Below are 27,238 nucleotides of genomic sequence, written 5' to 3'. Positions count from 1 at the left end.
AAATTGACATTTGCTATTGCTATTACTAAATAGGATGAACTGAATCATCAAGCTATCGGAATTAAATCTATACCACAGACACTCAAAAACAGAATGGCAATTTCCTGGTCAGCTGATACATGTGACAAATATGCTGGTCTTATAATAAATATTTCATTTTTAAATTTCCCAATATTTCGCCTTTACAGTTGTATATACTTGGAACTTTTCGTGTACACATAATTATCCTCAGCTGTTGATTGTTACCATTGCTGCTTGAATCAGGAGAGGAAGGGAAATGGCTGTTGCCTAGCAATGTCGTTGCCATGGACACCACTAGAGCTCCCACCTAAAGACGAAACTGTTATGTACATTGAAAAAAGAGAGAGTCTTAGAGAGGGAACAAGATATAGAGGGGGGGGGGGGGTGGAATGAAATATGAGAGGTGTAATGAGGAAGGAATAAGGGGGTGAGAAATAGTGGGATGGACAAAGCTAAAAAAAATATGGAAGGGAAGGTTCATTAAAAATAACATAAAGAAAGCAATGTGAGGAAGCAAGAAGGCTATGGAGACAAAGAGCAGAAGTAGTTAGAGCTGTAGAGACAGAAAAAGAAAAAAAAACACACCAACAAAATCTATTCGTGATTCATCATATAGATTCCCCCAGAGTGTTTGGCTGGTGAAGGCAGGGGTAATATTGCAGTCTGCTTCATTTGGTATTCTGTCTCAAGATGCTATGCTGTGGCTTGCCGGCTGCTTGTTTTGTGGTTCCACACTGTGTCAGCCATGTTTGGATATGCCGCCCTACCCAACCACATATTCACCCACACACATACAAACCGGTAAAAAAACAACAGCACCTCCCAAATCGACCCTCCATGAATCTCTCTGTTGGAATTTGTTCTGGAGTGGTTGTCGTGATTGAACGATTTTAAATTGCCAAAAAAATGAGCCGGGATTGAATATAAATGTTAAAATGATACACGTTTTTGTTCCTGATCATAATCACAGACATTGTCTATTCTGCAGTTAGCATGAGCAGAAATAAGTAGCGTTAGACAAAGAAATGGCACCATCAGCATCACCAGTTGTCCGGCTAAAAACCCCCACAGCAGTTGTTCACATTCATCATTGTATTTCGTCGACGTGGTTTCAAAAAAAATTCCATCAGATTGCTTTTTATATCCTTCCTCAATTGCAATTTGCCCATGTTGTGAAGTTTTAGGCACACATTCAAAGCTCTTTCACCATAGAACAAAATAGAATCCTTAATTAGCATCCTAACTATGAGAACACAAGCGTGCATCGACTAAGTGGTCCTTTTCAATTGAATGTACCGAACACACAAAAAACAGACATTTTTGGGGTCAATATTGCAAGGCTGCAGTTTACTTTTGCACTTTTGGGTATTTACTTACTACAGAACTGCAGATTTTGAGAATGATCAATTTGTGAGTCTACCTTGAAGTCGGTAATAACAGAGTAGTCATAAATAAAGTTTTACTACACACTAAATCTACTTACACTGCAATTTCATCTCTGCACCCTCGAGTATTCTTTGCATGTACACATTATATACACCGTTGTACACATACAAATGCACGCATCCATGGACACACATCTTTGAGAGTTACGCAACCTGCTGAGTGAGTGAAAGAATGTGTCCATCCGTGTCTATTTGTGTGTGTGTGCTCATGTCGGGGGTTGAGTTGGTTGCAGTGGACAAGGGACAGATATGACCAGATTTAATACAGGACAGAATTCCAATGTTATTTTATGCAGGTGGTATAGAGCCCACTATGGAAAAAGTAGCAAAAAAATTGAGCAGTGAGCAGTAAGAAAAACAGCAGTAATGAGAAGATTTGAAAGTGCAAAGAGTGAGGCAGAAACAGAAGGTGGGGTGCACAGGCTGATGGGAAGAAGAAAGGATGACAGAAAAAGGCAGTGACTTTTCATCTGTGACTAGCAGTTTCCATCCGACTGCATTTTTTTTACCTTTTTGTCTACCTGGACTTCCTTAAAATGCTTTAAAATTTGATCTATTGTTTCTGCAAAAAAATGCAAATGGATGGTATGGCTTTTCAAAGTAAAATATACATGATTTTAATTCGCCTTTTGTTTGTGCAAGGAGCACAGGGACTCTTATTCATCACATTATAAAGTGGGGGATGGGATTTGAACTGGACAGCAAAAGTTAATAAGCAAAGGTTTGGTTGTAAATGTGTGTGTGCAAGATATGTGTGCACGTGTGTGTGTGTGTGTGTGTGTGTATGTGTGCACGTGTGTGTGTGTGTGTGTGTGTGTGTGTGTGTGTGTGTGTGTGTGTGTGTGTGTGTGTGTGTGTGTGTGTGTGTGTGTGTGTGTGTGTGTGTGTGTGTGGACTATATTGTGCCTTTTACTCTTAAGAGGTTCTCCTCATTAAACAGCAAGGCGACAGGAGTGCCGAGCGTGTGCTTTCACACACTGCTGCTCCGATACAACCAGAGCTACTTTTTTTTTTGCACTGGCACTCCTCTTTGTACCTACGCTTCATCTTGCACACCCCACTCTCTATTTTCTACTCTACCTTTTTGCTTCATCCATCACTGAAATCCTCTGTCACATTCTGACTGTTTTCAACATGTTCCATTGGTGCCCTCATTTTTAATTATTTGTCTCTCTTTCACTAATAGATTTGGTACAATCTCATATAAATTGGCTAATTTTAATTTTAAGAAGTACTTAAGTCAGTGGTGGGTGTAACTCATCTCATATCTCATTTTTCTCATCTCATTTTCTCAACCGTTTTATCCTCATTAGGGTCGTGAGGGGTGCCGGAGCCAATCCTAGCTGTCTCCAGGACACCCTGAATTGGTGGACAGCCAATCGCAGGGCACAGGGAGACAAAAGACAACCAATGTAATAGGGCTGGCAATTTAGAGTGTCCAATTAGCCATGTTTTTGGAATATGGGAGGAAACCGGAGTAGCCGGAGGAAACCCAAGCAGGCCCGGAGAGAACATGCACACAGATGGACATAATGTGGATTTGAACCCAGGACCCCAGAGCTGTGAGGCCGATGTACTAACCACTCACGTCACCAGGCCGTCTGGGCTAAGTCTTAGTTCTCTATTATCTATTCATTCATGGCAGGGCGGTGCTGGAGCCTGTCCCAGCAAACTACTCACTCCGGACGTTGGGGATACTCAGATTTGGTTGCCAGCCACTCACAGGGCACAATGAAACGGAGAACCACTCATACTCACAATCTCACGGCCGCTGAGTTGGAATCGAACCCAGACTACACACACCAAAGTCAGGTGGAAGAACTACTTCACCATAGGGTGGCTGCCCTATTATGTTCATTTATTGTTTATTATTATTATGTATAGGGCGGACCCAGCCAGCTTTTACCCCACTGGGAGTTGAAAATGCCACACATACCATAGCATTAAGCATGGAAATTGATAAGGGCTGGCAGTGTATGTTTATAGTTTTAACATGACTTTTATCGACTAATTCCAGTTTGTTTTCTTGTTTTAGTATTAGTTTTAGAACTCCCCCTATAATATGGAGTGTAACTAGTGTGGAAGTTGGATTGAGAACATCACTGTAAGAAGAGAATAAGAAGTAAGAGAATCGAAGCAAAGAAGAAAAAAGAAGATAAAAATAACGTTAAAGAATGACCAAAAAAATAGCATCTGATTATAAATTATACACTCTTGTTTCACTTAAACCTTGATTTAAAAAAATAGTATAATTTTATTTTATATTATGTACTTTTTGGTGGGAAAACTTGTTCAAAAATCCAGTGAGAATTCATTTATATTGTTTTGTTTCCTTCATACTGAGAAAAGTTTAGCTGAAAAAAATGAATGCGAATGAGTGTAGTACTATAAAAGTTGGCAATACAGCCATGTGGAGGGATGGAGGAATACGATGGGAAGGTCAAAGAGCAGAGAGAAAAATGAAAATATGCAGTAAGGTAGTGTGTGGGTTGGGAGGGGGGGGGGGACAAGAAGGAGAAATAAGAAAGGTGGTGTGTATATGTGTGTGTGTGTGGGGAGGTGGGGGGGTGTATTTGTGGATTCATCGCTTGCTGGATAATTCCCTGGAGGATGCCTCTCCGGCACTTGAAAGCTGTGAAGTGTGTGGTTCTGCTCATACTCCTCCTGGTAATTGGAAGAGGGGAGGCAAGGGGGGGCACTAGGTGGGAAGGGAGGTGGGTCAGTTCCAGAAGGGAATATATGGGGGTACCGCCAATGAAAATGCAAGGAAGCTGGAGACAAAGGTCGAGTCGAGAGGTGAAATTGATACTGTTTTACATTTGTTTTGCTTAACATTATTGTTCTTTACCTTCTCCCATTCTTATTGCATTCCCTCTTTCTCACATAGCCATTATTGGCGTGTCTGTGGTTATAGGCTGTTTCTGAAACAGGGCCATAGGCATTTAATCATTGATGGACTTTTTTCACTCCACTAATAGCCAGCAGGCCTCCTTGACTTACTTCAAATATACCGAGACCTGCTGATTCACTCCCTACGGTTTTCAGACATGCTTGCAGGCGTAAATACGAATACAAGGAACGCTACACATACTAGACACACATACACTGTATATTCTTTGTGCACGCATGTAAGTGGAATATGTTTCAAATGTGTCTGTCTAGCATAGCCCATAAGGCATTCTAAGACCCAATCAGTGGCAACCAACATCAAAACATAGCCAAGATTAAAGGAGTATGTTTGACCGTAAAAAGGAGACAGAACTGTGTTTGTTTTAGCCTTAGGCATTACAACTAAGCTTTATATTGCACATAAAACATCTTGCTGCGTTGATTTTCCTCAACATAACAATACTTTTGTGCTATATTCACAAATTTGGGTAAAATTGAAACATAAGAATTTGATAAGATTAATTTAAAGGAAATCGCATAAAACAGAAACTCTCCCAGTTGGGTTTCACAACCACCCGGGTTTTGATATGTGGAGTTTGGATGTTCTTGCCGGGCTTGTGTGGGTTTTATTTGGGTAATCCGGTTTCCTCCCACATTCCAAAACATGTGCCCCACGATTGGCTGGCCATTAAATCAGGGTGTCACCCGCCTGGTGTCCGTAGTTAGCTGAAATAGGCTCCAGCACCCCCCGCAAGCCTTGTGAGGAGAAGCGGTTCAGAAATTGAATGAATGAATAAATTGTCTTTCTATGTCCTACACTGTTGTAGGTTCATTTAGAAAATATGATTTATTTCTCATTAGAGGAGTTTGTTTACTCATGAGGTTATGGCAACAACTATCGATGTTGAGACGTATATAATATTACACGAAATGTTATATGTACTAGTGATGATATGGGATATCACATTTAGAATCAACAAAAGTACACACCAGGCTTTTATATCTTTTGCCTTCATAGATTTGATATAATCCAGGTAATATTCTCCTAAATAAAAAGCTGATGCCACCAAGATCTCATATCTGTTACAAAAAGATTATTAAAATGCTGATATGGGTAATTACTTTCATAAATTGTAGGTGTCACGAGAACCCATACCCAGGAAAACTCATTAAATCCACCTTTACTGGGATTTTTAAAAATATTAAACCTGCAGTAGTATTTTTTACATTTAGGTGTAAAGCAAATTTTAGCTTTATTTAATTATGTATATAAACATATCATTCTTTTGATCAGACCTTTCTCATGTCATCTCATTTTCTGAACCGCTTTATCCTCATCCGGGTCTCAGGGGGTGCTGGAGCCTATCCCAGCTGACTACGGACCAGAGGCACTGAATCAGTGGGCAGCCTACAGACCTTTAGTTCAATTGTGTGCACAGAGTAACTTTGCTAAAGGCTCCAGGGTCATTTGTACAGTAATTCCAATGCTTTCTGTGTCTTTCTTTTGCGATCTTGATCAAACCCTGTGAGTTACAATTCCAGATCTCTCCTTTTCTTAGTTCCTCTTCCCTTTTCACTCTCTTTTCAATCACATTACCACGCTCTCCGTGACCCCTACCCCCCTTCCGGCCAAACTAAATTCCACCATGACCTCCTGCTCATGTGCGAGTGCAAGCACTTGCACATACATACAACCACAATTGCATGCTGTTGTTTTTTGTGTGTGTCTGTGGGCTTATTTTTTGCGTGCCTTCACAATAAATGGGTTCTTTGCTATCTCAGTGTGAATGCTAATATATTGGCCACTGTGAACTGCACTGAAAAAATCTTTTGAAGGACAATATTTCACAGAGGTCATGTGATTGCTTCCATTAAAAGTGTTATGCAATCAACAAGCACAACATTAGCAAAGACTCTTATCTGTATTCGAGATTAAGAGTCGACTGCTTAGTAGAGCTTGTCACTGGAAGGGCTCTGTGCCCTCTGGTGGCAGGTGGACATGACTTGGTATTGGACGCATAATAGATAAATAAATAAGACACATAAAGGATGACAAGACACAATATTAGGTAAAAGGTGGGAAATTAAAATTAATTCATGCATTTACTGTAGTGCTTATCCTCATATTGAAACTTTGATTTCCGAACTGTGAGGTGGACGTACTACCCGCTTGACCATCGGGCCACTGAAAAATAAAATAAAAGCAATTGAACTTGGTGGCAGCCTGGTAGAGCGTGGTTAGCGCAGGGATAGGGAACCTATGGCTCGAGAGCCACATGTGGCTCTTTTGATGGGTGCATCTGGCTCTTTGCTAACCTGTGACCTAAAATATGGAAACTGTTGGTGACAGAGCTGAGATACTTTGTCTTGAGCTGCTTTAATATTCTTCTTTTTTTGCTTTAGGCTGTTCTGGAATGTATACTCTCATTGATTAGCAAATGTATAAGAATCTTGTCAAAGTATTCGTTTTTTTTCCACTTTAAAAGTGGTGAAAATACAGAAAAAAAATGAAAAAGGCAGCCATTTACATGTATTTTGACTTTTAAATTCGCAGTATGGCTCCCAAGGAATAACATTAGAAAATAAGAATTGTTTCCGACCCCTGGGTTAGTGCATTGGGCTCATATATCGAGTGTTCGATCCCAGGTGGGCCCAATACTGTATGGACTTTGCATGTTCTTCCTGAGCTTATGTGGGTTCCAATCCAACGTGCAGAAAGACTCCCTCCCCACTAACCCGACGTTCTTCTTTCTCCATCCAACAGCTAAAAAAGCAGCGGATGGCTCTGTCATCGTCAATGGCTACTGCGACTTTTGCCTCGGTGGCTCAAAGAAAACTGGCTGTCCTGAGGACCTAATTTCCTGTGCAGACTGTGGACGCTCAGGTAGGGCAAAGATGAAGGGGATGTTAAGAAGGACAAATGTGGTCCTCTGTTGATGCACAGTGAAAACCCCTCTTGCGAAAAGCGTCCTTTGCTCATCAGAAACAGCATAGAGTCTACATTATAGACGATATGCAAATGAAGTAAACACATCTGAATATTTTATAAAGATGGACCATACCAATGTTTTTTAGCCCATCTACAACTAATCATGTACATGAGAACCATGTGGCTTTGAGCGACTATTTTTGGCGTGTTTTAAATGCAACCCTGAATGCACAAATCAATCTCATTTTATGTTTTTATAAGTATAGCAAAGCTAATGAAACAATTTTAAAATAGTGTCAAAGTGGTTTTCCCTTCATAACAAATTAAATCCAGTGAAAACAGTGTTTTTCCGATTTAAAATGATGAGAAACACTAGGTTAAATTATTATAGAGTAATACCAGGTGGTACATACTCACTCTGAATGCAGTGACTGGCGAATGATCGTGACATTACAGTTTTTGGTGATTTAACTACCATTTGGTGATGATATATAAAGCCAGTTTTAAACACATGCATTAAATCATCAGCATTAATAACTTTGCGATTTGAATTAATGTCCCTATCATAAGTTCTTTCACACTAATTAAATGATAGAATCTTGTCAGAGTATTCAAAAATAAATTATCAAGACTCAAACAGATGTATCACTACTGAAATTCTACCATAAAAATACCATAAAAATAATTTATCAAACAGTTTGCCTCTGCATAGTTGAAACCAATGATGTAAGGATTTCAGCAAAGGGCATATGACTCGATGGAAAACAATAATCGAGATTCATTATCTTTATTGTCCAAAAAGTTGGATTACAAATTTGAAAGTGGATCAGAAGAGGAAGTAAGTACTGAAGAACATTATTTTACAATATAAGTTCAACCAGGGTGGCCCGGTAGATGAGTGCTTTGTGCATCGGTCTCACAGTTCTAATATCGAGGGTTGAGTCCTAAGTTCATTCCCAGTTTTTATGTTTTCCGCGGGCTTGCATGGGTTTTCTCCTGGTGCTCCAAATTTTCCACATCCCAAAACATGCATGGTAGACTGCTTGGACACTAAATTGCCCCTAGTTATAAGTGTGAGAGTGAATGATTGCCCGTCTCCTTGTGCCATGCGATTGACTGGCCACCGATTCAGGATTTCCCCTGCCTTGTGCCTGTAGTTGGCTGGGATAGGCTCCAGGAACTTCTATGACCCTTTTTAAGCAGTATAGAAAATTTTGTTTGTGGAGCATTTTTGTCAAAGCTGGTTAAAGCCTTGTTGTTTTGGTTGATTACAACTCTTCATTGGGAACACACCATTTGTCGAGTAGTCTAAGTAGTCTCCAGTTTTGATCAAAACAACACTTATTCTATTATATTGTATAGTCTCATCTCATTTTCTGAACCGCTCTATCCTCACTTGGGTCACAAGGGGGGCTAGAGCCTATCCCAGCTGACTACAGGCTAAGAAAACATGCTCACACATACCGAGTGGAAATGTAGTGTCCAATTAGCCTACAATGCATGTCTTTGGAATGTGGGAGGGAACCAGAGTACCCTTAGAAAACCCACGCAGGCCCAGCGAGAATATGCAAACTCCACACAGTTGGACCGACCTGAATTTGAACCCAGGTCCCCCAATGTCAGGCCGAAGTGCTAACCACTCATCCCCAGGCCACCCGATATTACATAGTATTTTATATATTTTGTTTATTTCCAAAAAAGGAGTACAGGTTGTGAATCTGTGTAGTCCAGTCAATTGAATTCAGTAAGATGATAGTGAAACTTACTGTGGCAGGCATACACACTTTTTGTATGTGATTGTTGATGGGCTTAAGCTTAATTAAGTACAAAAAAAACATGTATATTTATTTGATTTAAGATATTTGCTCTTCTTTGAAATAAGGAATACTCACAGCCATATGTGTTGTATGTGAAAATCTGATGATAAAATAAAATCACAAGGGTGAACAAGTGAACTCTTAAAAGAGATGACTCATCTTTATTCACAAATTTATTCGAGCTAAGTCAACAAAACATACAACTGATGATATGCCAGAAGCCAAATTGTTAGTAAACAGGACTAGGTTTAATTGGTAAACTTGGGGAATTTAACCCTGTCCTGAACTTATTCATTTTCCATTTGTTTTTAATTGCACTACATTGTAATATTGATTCATCTCAGGAATATGAACAAAACAATGATGAACTGTACTTTTTTCCACCTCCATTGTATTGATGAGTGGAGCATGTTTTTTGGGAGCATATTTTTTAACTATTCATCAAATAGCAACGAGTTAATGTAAAAGAAATAGTACAGAAAATGAGCCGATGTTCTCTTGCTAGCTCATTGTTATGAAGATACAGGCTCCAAATTAAAACACACAATTTCTTTTCATTTTTTGCCAATGACGTTAAAAACCTTGGTTTCATCTTTTTTTTTTTGGTCTGGAAAACAACAAATGTTTTGATTCATATTGTACGTTGCATGCATGTTCCATAAAACATTGTTTTTTTCTGATTGAATGCTCTTCTTACATGAATTTTGGTTGTGCATAGTGAGCAAGTATGATGTTGTTTCATTTACCATTTATTATCTTATCAGTCCATTTGTGGTGTGAATAAGTGAATCTAAAATACTGTAAATTCTTGAAGCATTTTTATATGCACAAATTGTTTGCAACAAGTTTGCTGTTTTATTTCCAATTGATTTGATGTACAGTATGTATATGTACAGAATCTATTGTCAAGTCAATGTTTCTTTTTATTTAAAAATAAAAAAAAATAATATAAAAAATGTACGTGATTTGTAATGAAAAAGGCTAAAGCATGCAAAACACTGGTATGGTCCTTTTCTTCATTTGAGAATAGAGTAGAGGAAGTTTGGATCAACATTTTTTAATAATTGGAATCATTGGAGGAGTTGAAACAATTATAAAGTAGTAGTAACAAACAGTAAAAAAGTGTTATTTGTAAAAATTAGCTTTGGAAAATTTCAAAAAAAATTAGAATTTGGACATTTTTCAAATTTATTACTAAATACAAATTGATAATTTTTCAAAATATACATTTTGATTCATTTGTCTCCACACAAATTCCTGTAAATCGACATAGTCAGTTAAACGAAGCAGAACAGACGCTATCAGAAAATATTGTCCATTATCTAATGAAACAGGATGCCCACATCAACACTGTTTAACATCTCTCAAATTGTAATAAATCATTTTGGAGAAATCATCATCCAATAAATAACTAGATAGCTGGACACGCTCAAAGTACACATAGTAGTGGTGAAAATTGTGTGGGCATGTGCGTGGCCGGTGTGCATGTGTGTGCGGGCGTGTGTGTATGTGGCGAACCCAGGCCACCCCTCCTGTCTGCAGTTCACAGTGAACATGACAGCTGCAGTGAGGACTTATCGCTGGCAGTGCATCGAGTGCAAGTCCTGCAGCCTGTGCGGCACCTCCGAGAATGACGTAAGATTTCACTCCATAGGCAATTCAAGTAAAATGTCACCCACAATTGGGAAAGCACTTTACAGTACTATCATTTGGTCAAAATAGAACATTTGCCAAGCAACAGGTATACCAGTTTTGTCTATAAGTGTAAACCTGCTTTTATATGGTACTTCTGGGTATGATGTTTTAATATTGTATAAAGGAATAGTAAATACTTAGTCATGTGTGCAGTATTTTCAAATTCCATTAGCCATTTCAGTGAATAGTTTAAGTTCCTCATCAACACGTGACTTTAAATATTCACACATTTCCATCCTGTCCACACATAGCTATATTGTAATCTCAAATTGATGTACTATATATTGAAATTGTTGAATTGTTATTTATTTTCATTCAAGGAAATTCAATGAGTCCATGTTATCATTTTAGAACATTAATTTTTTTCCCCCTTCCAGGATCAACTGTTATTCTGTGATGATTGTGATAGAGGCTACCACATGTACTGTCTGAGCCCTCCAATGTCTGAACCTCCAGAAGGTATGTGATAGCTTTACTACTCACTTGATTCTACTTCCAACCAGCTCACTCCGTTAAAGTTAAAATGTTAATCTAGTTTGAAGTGACACTAAAAATTCGACCCAGCAATTGTTCATCAATTGACTACAATGTTTAAAAAATGTTAGCTCTAATCCTGACACAAAAACAGAACCCACAAGAATGTTTACCATATTTTCTTGCATACAAGTCGCCTAGCGTATAAGCCTTACCTTTAAAATTGCCTTAAAATTGTTGAATTTTACAATTTCTCACATATAAGCCGCCCCGATTCACAAATTTCACCTCCATATTCTTGGTTTTCATTGGGAGTACAAATATGTTACTTTGAAGGGAAAATCTTAAGAAGAATCATTGCACATGGTGTTTCTGAGATACTGTACATTATGAGGGTCATTATCACAAGGAAGTTAGTAATCCAGAAATGGTTGTTTTCGTACTGCAAAACAAGAAAAAAACTAACAAATAGTAAATGTTAATTTGCGGAAAGTCATGTATTGCCTGCTATTGGCTTTCTGACAGCGTATACATTTCTGCAGATAGGTTTTATATTTTCTGTTGTTGTGTTTGAGTGTAATGAAGAAGTATCTCCATGCATATTTGAACTTTAATTCTTTCATTTTTCGTAACGCTTATCCTCACAAGGCTGGAGGGGGGGGGATGGAGCCTATCCCAGCCATCTTTGGGACACTCTGAATTGGTGGCCAGTCAGTCGCAGAACACAAGGGAACAATCAAACATTCATCAGAGGCACAGGGAGAAAATACAAACTGCACACATTTTATTTAGTCAGATTTTAGTGTAAATTCACCAGCATAATCGGAAGCTTTTGAAAGTTGTTGTCATGGAAATAAGTCAGAAACATACTACATGCTCTGTTTCCATGGCAAAGAGGTTCCTTGGGCCTTTATAAGTGGTGTCAGTGAAGTGCCACATTTTCAGCCATGTTCTGGTCTCATGTCTTTTAGTTTACACATATAACACAAGCGTGGAATTTACCAGTCATTTTCTTAACTCTAAAGGCATCACATGTATTGTTACATATGCTGCACTGCACTGTTGATTCTTAATTAATGTCACAAATCCCAAACCCATACTAACCTACTTCTCAAATCTCTCCCACCCACTAAGCACAAGCCAAAATGTAACATTCTGACATCCAGCTTTCATTTACAGCATTACTTAACACGCTGAAATGAGGGATTAATTCAAAAGGATTTACAATAGCCATGATTGAAGTCACCATTTGTGTGTGTGTGTGTTTTGGCTGTTTCAGGAAGCTGGAGCTGTCATTTGTGTTTGAGACACCTGAAGGAGAAGGCCTCAGCCTACATCACCCTCAATTAATCTGGAGAGCTTTGAATGCCTCATTCTCTCGGCTTTTCGTCCTGTCCCAAATATTTCGGGTCGCCTTCGCTTTCCGAACATGGGACCTCTGACTCAGCCCAGGATCCGGCAACTTCATCTGAACATCTAATTGAGAGCAAACCAGTAACTTTTGACATCCATTTGTCACTTACAATGCTATACAAGCACCCTAACTCAAAACGACACAAACAAAAATATACTTTTATCCTCTGGGGCAGAAGAATTCATCAGCCTGGATTAGGTTTGCTCACAAGACACACACACTCCAGGCTGCCAACGACACATTGGAGGAATACTACTCCACCGGCACCCCCTTAAGGGCCCTCAAAAGAGCCCTAATGATCTTTGGCTGCAACTCATTGAAGTAGTGAGCAAGATTTAACAAGACAAAGAGGTGCAAAGAAGAGGACATGACTTAGAAAATGACAACACAGTATCTTTTACTTATAAAAACTGTGAAAAATGATTTTTCAAGGCTTACGCAATGAACTTCAGTGGAATCTTCCTGGGCCGAGCAGTTTCCAGTTGTACAAATTTCGGGACTCATGAAGACAATTTAATATCTATGTAAGTGTGGAGCTTGCTTGAACCACTTACTGATTTCATGATGGATTATGAAGGCTCATAGTGTCCAGTAAATATCAACCTGTGAAGTGGATCTTCTCAAATGAGCTGTCTATGGATACTGTGATTTGGGATGACAGTTTAGGATTAGGAGCTCTCCAAAAAATATGTCCACTTCTGTGAGACAGTGACTGTGAAGCCAACACATCACTCACTACGTGCTTGTGTATTGTCAGTGTGTTGAGAATGTAGGAGTTTTGTGTGGATTACAGTTTGTCTGGCCTTTTTTTTTCAGGATTCATTTCTATTAGCGCTATTTTTCATTTGCATGTGGTTATTTTGATTGTTTCATAAATGTATTTAATTGAACTCAAAGAGGAAGCACACTTAAATCGCAATAATGTATTTGTGATGAGCAGTTTGGGCCAAATTTGGGGTCTTTCTAATGGTGGATGCGTGTGAGAGTCTGAGCACTGCAGTAGTTGTAGCTGGCTCCACACTTAATGGGAGCTTAAGTCAAACATTGACATTTGAATAAGATGGATGCACCGGTAATTTGAATGTTCGGAAAAACACTTTTTTTTTCTTCTGTATATGGATTCCAGCGGTGATGCACGTGAGACAAAATCTTTTTTTTTTTTAAATGTCATTACTTAATGCACAAGTACTCCTTTTGTGCAAAACCAAATTCAAATAACTGAATCTTGGAGTTCTCACTGTGACACACATTGCCATTCCATTACATAAATTGTCAATTGAGACATGTTTTTTTTCTGATGTCATCTCACTTCTCTACCTCTTTTCTTTTCTTATCATAAAATACTCAATATTCAGGGGCTCAAATGTGAAGGAGATCCTTCATTATGATATTTTGTCTTTGTTATTCATTCTACTCTGCGATAAATAATGTCATTTCATCATTTTTTTTTATATTTGCAACAACAGATGCCCTTTGATTGGCCTGCGACCAGTCTGGGGTCATTGACCTGAGGGGTCTCCACTGTGATTCTAGTGAGGCTAAACAGTGCAGAAAAAAAATATCCATTTATATAGGAGAATAGCATACAGTGCACCACATTAGGGGTGTGATAATCAAAGTTTCATTGACGCTTAATGTCAGTAGACAGTTAAGTCTCATTTTTTTCCCCTGCACAATGAACCAGGAAAACCAGCATGTACATAAGTGTCACTCCACCTGAAACGATACAATATTTCATTAAGGAAAACTTGCATATATTTTGCGGAATCTTCTATTGATTTAAAAAAAAAATCAATACTGAGCCAATGCAATGAGCAATTCCATTTAAGCGGAGGATTTTAACCAGCGAATGCATTGATCCAATTATTTTTTAGCTTAAAGCTTTGTGATGTAACATGTCTTTTAAAGAATGACAACATGATTTCCATTGTATAGTATTGTGCAAAAGTCATAAGATATCTTTCCAGTAATATTGTCCTCAGTCTTCAGCCAAAAGTCAAACAAAAGGAACAACAAAACAATTAGTGATGAAAGCCATCTTAGTGCTGTGTTTGCATGTATGTTCATTATTTGTTTTGTTTTTTGTGTGTTTCGGGTTTATGATCGGTGAAGAACCAACTGTCAGTGCTATTATCACACTGGGGGCTGTAGTTACCATTTATGCCATAAAGCCCAAATGGTGAAAATGTAATTGTACATCTGGACCTTCATTGGGTTTGAGCTTGTTTTGACTTTTAATCGAAATCTGTGGTTCTCAAACCTTTTATATCGAGGACGACCGACCTCAAAGCGACTTTGACTTTCTGATTACTATCACTATGGACAACATTAGAAGTAGTGTAAAATAAAAAGAAAATAATAATAATGCACTTGGATTCCAGTGGGAAATAGTAGTGTACTCAAACAATTAATTCAAAAAGTATCCTTACCTTAAAAACTTGTGTTCCTAAATATTTGAAAAGATGCCGCTTTTGTAGTTAAAGTTGAATACAAGTTAATTGTACTACTAAAACAAGAAAGTCTTTTGAATATTTAGTAATTCAGTCAATTGTTCATGTCACCCTAAAGAGAATCCGGGTACCACTGTTGGCACTCATTTCTATTTTTATCATTTAAATTTATTTTTATATTTTCAGAACCACTGTGTTTAATTTTTTTCATATGCAATGAGCAGAGGCAAAAAAAACCTAAAACCATGTTGTAATTTGCTGCACTGCTGCCTTATTTCATTTTTATATTTCCCATAATTTTGCTCTTTTAGTGTACATCAACAAGAATGAAAGAGTATTTCTAGTCTAAAGTTAACCAGAATTAATGCCATGTATTTTGTTAAAGCATTTCTATTGTCAAACACTCAACAAATAGCTAGATTTCTTTTAAATGAAATTAATAAACATGGCCGTCAAGCTGTGTTGAAAATTTCATGTTGTCATGAAAGCAGTTTTGAATTCACGTTTCAGCAAATTGGACACATTTGCACAAAACATTTATATTTATTTATTCATGTATGTATTTATTTCAACATTTGAATCATACTTATGGTACTTTTGTTCAAAATCACTCCAAGTTTTTTGAGAAAAGGTCAACATGGAGGCCTAAAGCTAATGCTACAAATTAGTCATCTCATATGAAATCTTAATTTGAGTCAAAATATCTTATGATAGTTTGATTGATGTGAGTTGGAATGTTTACATTTAATGGTGGATGATAATAACTAAAAAGCCTTTAAAATGAAAAGATTTCCTGGCACTTAATGGTGGAGTCCTTTTGATTGTACTTTGTGAGAAGAATACGGCAGCCACTTTGTAAAATGGGCATCAAGTTGTTTGTGAAGTGAATCTTGGCTTCTCTTGTAAATTCTCATTCTGTAATGTTGCTGGCACTTTTTTCATTTCCCAACCAAAAAGATAATTGTAAGATTTGTAAGTACTACGTGTGTGTGTGTGCATTTATTATTTTTGTATCTTTTTTTCTCTCCTTCCAATCGGATTGTCTTCTGAAAATTACTCTGAATAAAATGTTTTGATTTGTATTTTCTACCATAAGAAGAAGATGAAATCTTGGACACTTTTTAGTCTCATGCTGACATTACTGCAAATTGTCTGTAAATTCAAGTCTACATTTTTCTTCCCTTGACTCAGTTTTTTCCATTAAAATGATGAGAATGACATTAATGTGTTTGTGTTGTCCATTTACAGCCGTTTTTTTGTGTGCTTGGACTCAAAACATATATAAATGCCAGTTGATTTTTGTGGTCAAATGCTCCTTTCAACATATTTTTCAACGCAGTGTCAAAGTAAGGGGTAAAGAAGACAATCTCATCTCATTTTCTGAACCACTTCATCCTCCCTAGAGTCGCGGGGGGTGCTGGAGCCTATCCCAGCTGACTTTGGGCCAGAGACAGAGGACACCCTTAATTGGTGGCTAGCCAATTGCAAGGCACATTGAGACAAAAAATTGATTCACACTCATACCTGGGGGCAATTTACAGTGTCCAATCAGCCTATCGTGTATGTTTTTGGAATGTGGGAAGAAACCAGAGTACACAGAGAAAACCCACACAGGCCCGGGTAGAACATACAAACGCCACACAGGTGGACCAACCTGGATTTGAGCCCAGGTCTCCCACTGTGAGGCCGATACGCTAACCCATGGGTGGGCAAACTTTTCGGCCTAGGGGCCACATTTACTTTAAAAATTTGACAGATATGATACATATAAAAAACTGCATCCGTTAACAGTACATATGAAACATAAACAGAAAAAAAGGACTAAAGTATTAACATACTCATCACTCATCATTAAAGTTTAAATTACAAAGTCAAGTAAAAAAGAATGTATTAAAAAATATTAAAATGTAATTTAAAAAAAGAGGGGCTGTAAAACACGAAAAACAAATAAGAGTGGACAGAGCTACTGCCACTGGCTTCCGCGTGACGGCGCCATCTTGGAAGAAAAAGAAAAAAAAACAGTATTTGGACAACGTCGGGAGGCCGGATTAAAAGGCCTAGCGGGCCAGATGTGGCCCGCGGGCCGTAGTTTGCCCATGTCTGCGCAAACCACTCATCCGCCGGGCCACCAGGAAGACAATCTTTCCACCAAATAAAATACCAATGATTTCCTAGATGAATGAATTATAAATAAGTTCTACTATTTGGTAGATCTACATTACTTCTATGATTTATCGGATCAATCCAGAGTACACATTGGATCAATAATGATAGCACGAAGTGATGAAAATAGACAATGAAACACCACCTCTTTCGAAGATTCGTTGAAAGTATCAAAATAAGCATCAGATTCTTCCAAAACAGTTCTAAAAAAAATCTTTACCAAGGTTTTAGTGCCTTGACTCGTGACTTGAATTTCTAAAAAAGGGCAAAAGCATGGTCTGCAACTGCCTTCTTTTTTTTAAACCACTGCAGAAGCGAACACGCTTTACTATTCAGTGCAGGTCCACTTTTTGCTCTTTGTGATGTACTCCTGCAGACGAGACATTCATCACAGTGCCTGTGTTGGCCAGACCCGACTGAGCAACAGCAGCAGGGTGCAGTTGAGCTGATCAACCATTCCCTTTTCCCTTGTCTGTCTCCATCCACAATTCACATGCCAAACTGCATCCTTGCAGGAGAGTAAAGGTTTTTTTCATATGATATAGGCTTTGTAAACATGTTTAAATTAGTCCTCCATTTAATATTTGTAAGGCCTCCAACCTATCCAAAACCTTCTAACCCCAAGCGCTCCCCTGCCTTCCAACCATTTCTAAAACCTTAGAAAACCCCATACCAGATTGGATTCAGCACCCTCACATGCCTTAACACACACACACACACACACACACACACACACACACACACACACTGAGACACACACACACACACACACACAGCCTGGAGCCACCATCAGCTCCATCATGCTGACCTCAGTTTCCCTTTGATAACTATGAAAATATTTGTGAGGATGTGTGTGTCGTGTGTGTGTGTGTGTGTGTCTGTGTGTGACTTACCAGCCAATTACCACATCTCCCAGACAGACTGAGACTGCCAATCCTTTGCCAACCAATCAGAAAGAGCCAATGCGGCACGAGCCTGGGAGATGGTTTCTATGGTAACCGGAAGGTCTGTTTGCATGGTAGCTGATGGAGGAGTGATGGATTACTGTAATGGGATGGACTGGGGCAGGGGGTGCTAATAGGGGAAGGTGAGGATGCAGCCATGGAAAGAGGTGAGGATGGAGAAAGAAAGAGAGAGAGAGGAAGAAAGATGGGAATGTTTAAAAAATGGGGAGGGGTGCTGCAGGATAAAGAGTCAGGAAGACTCATACATAAATATGGTGGAAATTAATGCATCTGAAATGAAATGACTCAAAAATGAAAAATGAATGAGGCTGGACAATGAGAGAAATGCAAGGAGGAGGGGATGGAGAAGAGGTGGAGTTTTTTTAATGTGTGTTTGTAGATTGGTGGTGGAGGTGGTGATTGTGTCTTTGTGTGTAGGTGTGTGTTTGTGCTGGGGTAGGGTACGGTAGGGTGGGGGGTTTTCATCAGTTTGGGAATTCACATTCTGTCTTTTGCCTGGTGGAGATGGAAAAAGTAATTGTGTGATTATTTTAAGGTGCAGCAAAAGAAATTCCAAACCATGACTGGAATTAAAAAGTTCTCTTTCATCTGGAGATGTAAAAATAGGGAGATGTTTATTATTAAAGGAGTGGTAAAATAGTAAGAACATCTCCTGTAACATTTTTACGCAAAAAAATATAGCCTACTGTAGTTTTAATAGAAAAGTCCTGAGAATTGTTCGAGAGCTATTAATAGAATTATAGTCGTATCACTATTGTTATAATTGATTTATATGTATATTATTCATTCATTTTCTAGGTTTCTGTCATACCTGCAGTTAATAAGATGACAAAAAATGAGTTTTCAATCTATTCCACTTCTATAAGATGAAAATAGTTACTTCATGTTTAAAAATTATTTTTAAGACAGAATAAAACTGATTGTTGTTATCTTAAATGTGATATTTTGTAATGAAACACATTAAATTGTGCAGATTCATCCATAATGTCTTTAGTCAGCAAATCACTGACTGAATTTCAAGCTTTTTTTCTCAACTGAAATCAATCAAATCAAATTGAACACTCAATGCTTTGCTTTGTTTTGATTTGCCGTGGTTTGATGGATTGCACTTTTTTTGGCTCAAGCGTTATTCTTTTTCCAATGGTTATTTTTTTTGTTCCGACAATTTGAAACCTTGAACTGAGACAAGCTTAGTCATTAGTTTTAATAACACAGCTCAACAGACTGGATCATGAATTTGTGGGGTACATTTTTTTTGGTTGACGAGCACTTGAATGATCTGCAGTCACAATTTAAAATGGAAAAAGACTAAGCTGGTGAAATAGAAAAAACAACAACACACACACACATACACACACACAAATCAACACTGCAACCTAGAGGTAGACCTAAGCAACATCCCCACGTTTTTTTCATTTTTCTGTCTGAGGTTAATGTTGTTACTAAAGATTGAACTGATTTTTCCCCCTAATCTTGGTTCTTTCTAAAGTTTTATCATTCAAACTAATTGCCATTGATTTACATTTCATTATTCAGTCGGTCCTTCCTTTTTTGTCATATTTATACGTGGATAAAAGTAGCAATGAAAAACTATATGGATCATTAAGCATTTGAATAATTCTGCACCTTAAATGGAAAGTAATGTGAAGGTATTACATAACGCAAAGACAGTAACAACTTATTGTCCCCTCATCTAGTGTCTCAGTCAAATTTGTTGTTGGGTATTTAATGTGCAAAATGAATACAGAGCAGAGCAATGGGAAAATACAAAGCTGATTAAATAAAGCCCAGTTGACTTTATCAATTCCCTATGTTCCATGTTTGTTTTGTCTTGCCTCCATGACTCCCTTTGGTTTCATTCTAAATCAACATTATTCAACCTTCAGTGGGTACTTTTATATCAATTGTCTGTCAATAACCGAATATATTGAATTAGATTGATTCCAGAAGGGAAGCAAAAGTTTATCTTTCAGTGTGCTGTGTACTAAAAATAAATGAATACATTATGATGAATATAATCCAATCCAATACAATACAGTGAATGAGTCTAGTAACTAGACTCAAAAGAGTACATTGAACTAGACTCTAGTTCAGGGGTGGGCAACACTCATCATTAAAGTAAAAAGTATAAAGTACAAAGTAAAGTAAAAAGGAATGTATTATGAAATATTAAAATGTTTTTTTTTTAAAAAGGATAGAGGGGCTGTAAAACACAAATAACAAATAAGAGTGGACAGAGCCATTATTTGGACAACATCGGCGGGCCGGATTAAAGGGCCTAGCGGGCCCGGATGTGGCCCACGGGCCGTTGTTTTCCCATGTCTGCTCTAGTTGATGGTCAATTGAAATAAATCTACTCACTAAAAGCTGAATATTATATATATATATATATATATATATATATATATATATATATATATATATATATATATATATATATATATATATATATATATATATATATATATATATATATATATATATATATATATATATATATATATATATATATATATATATATATATATATATATATATATACACACACAGCACGTCTACATACACAAAATTCTCACGTTAGCAGGATTTGAGATAAAGTTTGCAAAGAAGGTCAAAGGTAATGCAAAGTGATATATATGCAAGGGTGTCCGTCACCTCAGGCCACACAACTGAGTGACACGTGGTGAGTGGAAATACACACACAAACAGGATAGTTAAAAAAAATACTCATTTGCGAATAAGTACTTGTTTTAAATGTTTCCTGTTTTATTTTCTTAATCCTCAGAACTTGAAATGGGAACTTTTGCATCTCTATGCACCCTTCTGTCACTCCTATTTTTTGTACATGCAGAAATTGTGGAACAATTTGAGGTATGTGACTTGCATACATTTCTTTAGAATAATATAACACTGTTATATTTATGTTCTTGTTGATCTACAGGATGTGCCTGAATGCTTAAAGTATTTTTATAAAAGCAAAGTACCAAAATGGGGGTCGTCAACACCTGGAACCACGCATCTCTGTCAGCGATTTGCCAACCGGTAAAACATGTACTCCTACTTCCATTTGAAAGAAAAAACCCTATAAGGACACATGTGCTGTATCCAGACAATATGATTAGTTAAACGTTATAGATGTTGATGAGCGAGCTTAAATAACAATTTTGTGGTACTTTACCCCTAAGTAAGTTTAATTGTAATTACATCACGTGGTAGATAAGTTCCTCAACACAGTGCCACAGGCACAGTGGGTATGTCAGCATTTGTTAAAAATTGTGTTCTCAATATATAAGGAATCTCTATACATTCGCAGGTACCATTTTGCCACATTGTATGACACAAACCATCGTATTGCAGTTTATTCTGCATACGTGTTTGAGCCAAGCAATGGAGGTGGCCGGGAGAAAAGGTGGTTTGTTGAGCCTCAGGTTAGTACATGCTGGAAAGCCATACACTATAGAAAACATGTATTGTTAATGCAAGAGTCACCAATTTTCTTGTTAGTGAGACATATAGACATGCTGATCAATCCAAAGGGATACCAATTGATAGGGATTTAAGAAATTGCATATCCTCCAAGAATAGGGGAAAAGTCATATATTTCATATTGGGGGCATTCTTTCATAAGAGTGCAGTGGAAACATCAAAAAAGTCTGTTTGGTAGCAAAATCTGACTGAACATCGGCAGCACAATTTTCAGCAGACAGCACGTAGGAGGGTCAAAGCCTAGCAGCCCATCTGGGGCCAGACTACACCTGCTTTTCATCAATGAAACTCAAGAAAGCAACATACCTATTACCAACTCCTAATGCCTGTCTAATTTATGGTATTGCAGCACAAAAAAAACCCACGTCTTCGCTGCACAATTCTCACCCATACTCGTCTAAATACATGCTTTTTTGAAAATCACAACATAATTTGTCATTTTGTGGCGAATAATTCACTGATCCACAAAGGCTATTAAATGGCACTTTGTACTTGCATCACTCTAATCTGACGTCAACACCAAAAATGAATGAGAATGCCCAAATACGAATTCTCGCTGAAAAAAATCCAGATAAAACACTGCCGCTTTTATTCTATATTTTTAATATTTGGGCATCGTTTTTACCATGAAATTCCTCTTTTAAAGCTACTGTGTGCTTTTTAGTCACCCTCTTCGTTGGAATTAGGCATTACAACAATAAAACATGGTGGGAGAAGGAAGTTTTTGTAAAATAAAAGGGATTTTGATGTTCTTCTAGCTGGTTAATAAGACCTGGCAAGGAGAAATGATGGATGGTTATCGGCTGGGAAAAAACAACCCTGGGATCTACTTGGGACAGAAACAGGCTCTCAACGAGGACTACTCACACTCTGGCTTTGATAGAGGTCACCTTAACCCCAACGGACACCATGCCGGTAACGTAGTGCTTTTTCTACTATTTATGTACATAAACAAATATTTTCTTAGCATCTTAGATGGAAAATATTGTTACACTTGGCTTCTTGATCAACGATATATTTAGTACATTAAAGTATCCAGAAAATATAAAGTTTTCCACAGACTATTCTTGTGAGATACGTCGACCATCTTTTCCAGACTCTTAATTCGCCCTTTCGTCATAGGCTGGTAGGGCCTAAAACTATATTCAGGTCCAAAATATATGATAGCTTACACAACTTTGATCAGTTGGGCCAATCAATGTCCTAGCAACTTTATTTACCATAGGTTAACTCCAAGTAAATTGCTAACATATTTGAAAAATGCGGTCAATTGTTTTCTTCAGCTTACATTTCTCTCATTTATTTTCCTTCTCCCACTCTTTCACAGTTCCTGGACGCAACTCCACTTTTACCCTTACCAACGTTGTTCCTCAGAACCCCAAACTTAACCAGAATGCATGGAGAATCCACGAGTCTCAGCTGACTGACCTTTTCCGTGAAAAGTGTTCCAAGGCCTATGTTTTAGTTGGTGCGGTCCCTTCTGTGGACAACTGGATCATCAAGAACGATATGAAGCGTGTCAATATCCCAGAATACCTGTGGAATGCATACTGCTGTGTGGACAACAATGACAGGCCCATTCAGAGCGGAGCCGCCACAGCTAAAAACACAAATGACAACCTGGTTAAGAAATTATCTCTGGATGAATTTGGCAACTTTTTGCAGCAGTTCTCAGATCAAGAAGTTGGAGAGCTTTTCCACAATAGCTGCAACTATTGATCTGTTTTTACCACTTCCCTTAGATATATACACTGAAATACAATTCTAAAGGCATATTTCAGCATTGTGGCTGTGCGTCAAGTTACTCCTAACAAAAAATAAATAAAGAACAAAATCTGTTGATATGTATGTCTGCCTTGTATTGATACATTTTTGCATTAGTGCAATATCAATGAAGCAATTCTGATTCATGCTTAGTACATGAGAACTAAGGTTTGGTAGACATAGCTCACAGTGTGAACTGACACCGACCAACATTTTATCACAAAGGTCAAAAATAATTCCCTAACAAAAGAATAAAAAATATTACTAATCGTTAAGGCTTGTTAGTCCAGTAACTTTGTCAGGCGACAGAATGCAGAGTTCATTCGCTGTAATAATTTGCGAATCCTCTTCAACATACTTTTGTTGGTCTCAAAAGCTGCCTTTGCAACTGAGGAAGGGGTTTCTTGTGGATGGAACAATACTTCTTTGTCTGTAAAATGGCTAAAGCTGACACCGTCGGACAATTTTCCCATCGTGATGAAAGGATGGTGCAGTGCTTGTGAGGCAGAAATTCTCTGATGCCCATCAAGATGCAACATCTGTTTGAGCAAGTCCAAGAAAGTCTTCCTGGTCTCCAACTCATCGTTTTCAATCTGTCCCTCGGGTAGCAAATCAATCATTTCTTCCAGGGGTTTAGGAAGTTCTTTGCAAGTGTCCTGTAATTTAGGTTTCACATTGTTTTCCGCTTCATACTCCTCTGGTGTCATGAGTCTATATCGAGAAACTCCAACCTCTGCATCTTCAGTAAAATAGTTTTGAGTGTACTTTCCAGTGTGAAGCAGGTGGTCGTCTGGCTGGCCCAGGACACAGATGATATGCTTCATCATTTGATATTCACAGTTGACAGCAAAGAGGTTTCCGGCCAGGAAGAGGAAGGCCATGATGCAACCAACGCTCCAGACATCGATTTTCTCATTGTAAGGGAGGCCGAGAGTAATCTCTGGAGCTCGATATCCTACTGGTTGAATTTCTAACCCTTGCTTAATTTTAGACACTGGAATGGCATTGCCAAAATCAATCAGTTTCACCTTTAAAGGCTGTTCATACCTATTAACAATCATTATGTTGTCAGGTTTGATGTCAGTGTGCAAGATTCCAAGTCTCTTTAGGGTGACTAAGGCCGATAGTAGCTGACAGGCGATGACACGGATTTCTTCCAGAGACAATGGCTGACGTTGTCGCTCTTCAAGTAAATAGATGAGATCGCAGTCCAATACCTCGAACACCAAACATATGTTTCCCTCATGATCAAACTGTTCAAAGAACTTGACAACGTTGGTGCTATCTGCGTCCAAAACGCTGACCAGCTTCAGCATGGACAGCTCCTTTTCAGTGTCCTGTTTGACACAAGGGTCATTCTTTAAGATCTTAATTGCCACAATCTCTGACGTCTCCAGATTTTTGCAGACTGCCACTTTCCCATAACAGCCTTCACCGATAAAATCCAGGACAGAGTAAGCATTGGATTTGCTGTACAAAATCTTCCCGGTCTTGACTTCAAGTCTTGTCATCTTCACTGAAAAGAATAAATAGGAGGCTATTGTTAATAAGAAGGCAAGATGACTAAAGACACCAATTATTTGTGAGGAGCATGCTTTTGGATCTGTTCAGGGGTGGAGCAAGTGACCATTGAGTAAGTAATTTAAAAAGTCACATCCGGGAAAGGTAATTCTAAAATATTGCACAATCTAAGATATTGCACATGGTGTTGCACACCGCAAAGTTATTGCATAGACGAGATTGTGTCATGTTAATGCAAGTTTAGTGCCCGGATGGCTCTGGGAATGACAGAAAAAAATCTGTAAGGATGAAGCAGTTCATAAAATGCAAAAAAAACAAAGCTTTAAATCCTTTTTTTTTTTTAAAGAGAACTGTTTTTGGGGTTGTAACAGGTATATTTTTGTTATTTTTGCTAATGAATGAATCAATGGCCAGCCAATTGCAGGGCACAGGTAGACAGACGGATGGACAGTCATGCTCACAATCATACCTAGGGACAATTTAGAGTGCCCAATCGTCCTATCATGTATGTTTTTTTTTTTGGAAAGTGGGAGGAAACCGGAGTACCCGGAGAAAACCCACACATGCCCGGGGAAAACATGCAAACTCCTCCTCATGGGAAGACCAACCTGGATTTGAACCCAGGAATCCAGTGCTGTGAGGCCGACGCGCTAACCACTCACACCACCGGGCCGCCCATAAAAAGAATATTAATGATATAAACAGAAATAAACTCTTTATATCTCAGTTTTTCATTTTGAAGACCAAAAATAGTCAACTTCAGAATAGCTCTCCACTGTCCCTGAAAGGGGTATAAGGGATAACAATAAAGGTTCATATTGATAGATTTTTTTTGTATTCTTATGGACACTTTTGACGCAATAGGTGCGCTTACTTGAAGAAACAGATGCGGCTGAAGACTCCGAGCTGGTCCATGAAGAGGTTTTCCAAACGCCCCTTTTGTTTTTAGGAGTGGGCAAGTCTTCTGAGGACTTCATGACAGACACCTAACTTTCTGCAACTGATAATGCTTTAATCAACCAGCGACGTCATGCAAAAAAATGCCTTTTCTAATGAAATGGTCCCTTTTGAACAGAAAGCCGTCTTTAGTAGATTAGATCCCTCATCCTTCAAGACGGCTAAATGTATACGTTTCAAACGGGAGAATGTATACATGACTTCTGATCGAATTGTGGGAGCATCTGTGGACGCTAAATAATCCTGCATTCGTTTATGACGTCGCCTGGTGTTCGCAAGCTTCGTTTCTTTCGATTTGAACTCAAGTGCCGAAAGAAGTCAACGCTCACACCCGTGAAATTGTATGTGCGCTATGTGACGTTTATGTACGTGCGCTCTTTAGCGTTTTGTGTTAGAACGTCGATGGGGGATCATGAGAATACAGTAACGGTAGATGTCTACCATATTCCTTTATTCCAAGCGTTTAATATTCGTTTTTCCCTAACAACATTGCTCCAGAAATATCGTTTTCCAGTTATGCTGTAATGTTCTGACTCATCCTGTATCCATCAGATCAGGGTGTAGAACAAATTAGACATAAAGAGCAATCATTTTAAATGTTGAGAATTGAAGAACCATACCACCCACTGACCTGCCAAAACACACACACACACACACACACACACACACACACACACACACACACACACACACACACACACACACACACACACACACACACACACACACACACACACACACACACACACACACACACACACACACACACACACACACACACACACACACACACACACACACACACACACATACTAAATCCAGTTAAATCCATATTATTCACCATAACACTTTCTTCCCCTTACAAAACTAAATAAATAATATTTAAATAAAAAATTGTCATTGATTTCTTTTTATATGTATGTATGTATATATAGATATATATACATATATATATATATCTATATATACATATATAGATAAACAAAGAGCTGCATTCATTTTGGCTGGCAGCCGCATGCAGCTCGAGAGCTGTGTTTGCCTCCCCTTCATTATATATTCAACTAAACACAGTATTTTGTCATTAATTGTTTAATTACTGAGACTCAACGCTATATTTGGAAAATGTTTCTGCACTGCTCCAGAGTTTATTGAAATTTCAGCAGCTGTGCTTGTTTTTCACATTGCTTTGTGTATGCACCACACCTATGCGGTACTTTGAAAACACATTCTTCTTGGGCACTTAAATTG

At 38.2% G+C, this 27,238-nt stretch overlaps 3 protein-coding genes across 3 annotated transcripts in view; 2 read left to right on the top strand and 1 right to left on the bottom strand.

Moving 5' to 3' along the window:
• dpf1 (double PHD fingers 1) overlaps positions 1–16,354 on the top strand; it is a 33,690-nt gene extending 17,336 nt beyond the window's left edge. The window contains exons 9-12 of the mRNA XM_077722670.1: positions 7,120–7,239; positions 10,624–10,736; positions 11,174–11,255; positions 12,550–16,354. Of these exons, the coding sequence (XP_077578796.1) occupies positions 7,120–7,239; positions 10,624–10,736; positions 11,174–11,255; positions 12,550–12,620 (386 nt within the window). The 3' untranslated portion in view covers positions 12,621–16,354. The remainder of the gene's footprint in view (positions 1–7,119; positions 7,240–10,623; positions 10,737–11,173; positions 11,256–12,549) is intronic.
• Positions 16,355–20,927: 4,573 nt separating this feature from the next.
• LOC144201035 (homeodomain-interacting protein kinase 1-like) lies at positions 20,928–26,305 on the bottom strand. Its single transcript, XM_077723470.1, has 2 exons — positions 25,908–26,305; positions 20,928–25,028 (listed from the first exon to the last, which is right to left on the bottom strand). The coding sequence occupies exons 1-2, from the start codon at positions 26,008–26,010 to the stop codon at positions 23,794–23,796; spliced, it is 1,338 nt and encodes a 445-aa protein (XP_077579596.1). The 5' UTR covers positions 26,011–26,305; the 3' UTR covers positions 20,928–23,793.
• LOC144201036 (endonuclease domain-containing 1 protein) lies at positions 21,056–23,498 on the top strand. The gene is made up of 5 exons (XM_077723471.1): positions 21,056–21,133; positions 21,204–21,304; positions 21,576–21,690; positions 22,507–22,663; positions 23,076–23,498. The coding sequence occupies exons 1-5, from the start codon at positions 21,056–21,058 to the stop codon at positions 23,465–23,467; spliced, it is 843 nt and encodes a 280-aa protein (XP_077579597.1). The 3' UTR covers positions 23,468–23,498.
• Positions 26,306–27,238: the final 933 nt, after the last annotated feature.

This window comes from Stigmatopora nigra, chromosome 8 (genome assembly GCF_051989575.1).
Source record: "Stigmatopora nigra isolate UIUO_SnigA chromosome 8, RoL_Snig_1.1, whole genome shotgun sequence".
Taxonomy (NCBI): Eukaryota; Metazoa; Chordata; class Actinopteri; order Syngnathiformes; family Syngnathidae; genus Stigmatopora; species Stigmatopora nigra.
The sequence above is the reverse complement of the archived record's forward strand: the minus strand, read 5'-3'. Positions and strand labels throughout refer to the sequence as shown.